Below are 1,399 nucleotides of genomic sequence, written 5' to 3' on the forward strand. Positions count from 1 at the left end.
GACAAGGTATGAGGCCAACAACTTTCCTTTTATATTCTCTTGAGGCCCGAGGGGGTGGGGGTGGGGGGTGGGGGTAGCACAGGGTTCAGCTTGACATCCCAAGCTCTGCGAGGGGAGAACCCACTTCCCACAAATTCTAGGCCCCCAGACCCTGAGGGCAGGGAGATGCACCTTTCCCACCAAACGCAAAGCCCTCTGCAGGTTGCTCTTTGGAGGGGCTCCACAAAGGCCAGCCCTCCCCAACAGCGGTGGAGGAATAGCTCTTGCTCTGAGATTTGAATGTTCATTGAAAACCCATCAGGACCAGCCAAGATGCCAGGTCCTCAGAGGCGCGCAGGTTGCAAAGGGTGATCTATCCAAGCGCCAAGAGCTTCTTCACAATGTACAACAAAGCAACGCAGCCCTCTGCCCATGCAAACTTTGACGGCATGGGATTCCGTGAATTCGAACTGGCAAAGAGCTTACATCCCCAAGCAAACGGTACTATGCATCAAAACCTACAACCACTGCCAGGTCCCAGGCATCTCTGAGGGCTCTGCTCAGAACTGCCCCTCTTTCTCTAAGTGACCCGCCTTTCCCCACATCCTCAGCTTCGGATCCAAGTCAAAAGCAAGGCAATGCCCTCTGGGATGTGGAAAACTTTCGTAGGGATGACCTAGTCCAGGCAGAACTCTTCCTGGCCAAAGGTAACTTTTGCTTTTCACAAAACAAGTCTGGGGGGGGTGGCGAAATTCAGGGGAAATTAAAAGAGAGAGCTCATGAATAGGGATGGGGGGGGGGCCTCAGGGGGAGGTAGCAAATTGACCAAGCCAAATTCAGCAGGACATTTCTAAAGTCTGTTGGCAAATGGATGCTTCTACAAATCATGTGTTCTGTCTTTTGCCGGAGACAAAATAAGGATAATTATCAGGCTTTCAGAAAGCCTCGCCCTGGCTAAAGGGATGTCATCGAACACTGCAGGTCAGAAAGTTCGCTGCGAAAGACACCAACGCTTTCACAGACAGCACCCACCCTCTCCCCGCTACCCCCACCCCCCAGTCAAAAGTTGTACCTCTGAAGCCTGGCCTTCCTCTATATCATGTTCCCGCACCCCAGCGGGGTGCTGGGCGCCAGGCTGAGCCAGCAGCAGGCTGTCCCTCCCCAAGGCTGCGCCCTCTGCCTTCCTTCAGGCAAAGCCCCTCAGGTGGGGCAGCAGCTCTCCATGAGCTGCAATGGTCCGGTCACCTCCTCCAGGCTGGCCCCTGGGCCCTTACCTGCAGGCGCTCCGTGGCCGGCTGCCACATCTTGCAGCCCTGGGCTTGACTAGAGGAGACGCGGGCTGAGTCCGTGGGTGGCGCCGGGGCGAGGGGCTGCGATCCGATTTACATCTGGGGTGGGGACCCGCGGGGATGCTTGTGGC

At 56.3% G+C, this 1,399-nt stretch overlaps 1 protein-coding gene across 1 annotated transcript in view; it reads right to left on the reverse strand.

Moving 5' to 3' along the window:
- PID1 (phosphotyrosine interaction domain containing 1) overlaps positions 1 to 1,393 on the reverse strand; it is a 268,587-nt gene extending 267,194 nt beyond the window's left edge. Inside the window, exon 1 of the mRNA XM_045295428.1 lies at positions 1,254 to 1,393. Within this exon, the coding sequence (XP_045151363.1) occupies positions 1,254 to 1,283 (30 nt within the window). The 5' untranslated portion in view covers positions 1,284 to 1,393. The remainder of the gene's footprint in view (positions 1 to 1,253) is intronic.
- Between the last annotated feature and the right edge of the window lie 6 nt (positions 1,394 to 1,399).

The sequence above is a fragment of the Echinops telfairi genome, unplaced genomic scaffold (genome assembly GCF_000313985.2).
Source record: "Echinops telfairi isolate 266 unplaced genomic scaffold, ASM31398v2 ScPeMD7_3;HRSCAF=10, whole genome shotgun sequence".
Taxonomy (NCBI): domain Eukaryota; kingdom Metazoa; phylum Chordata; class Mammalia; order Afrosoricida; family Tenrecidae; genus Echinops; species Echinops telfairi.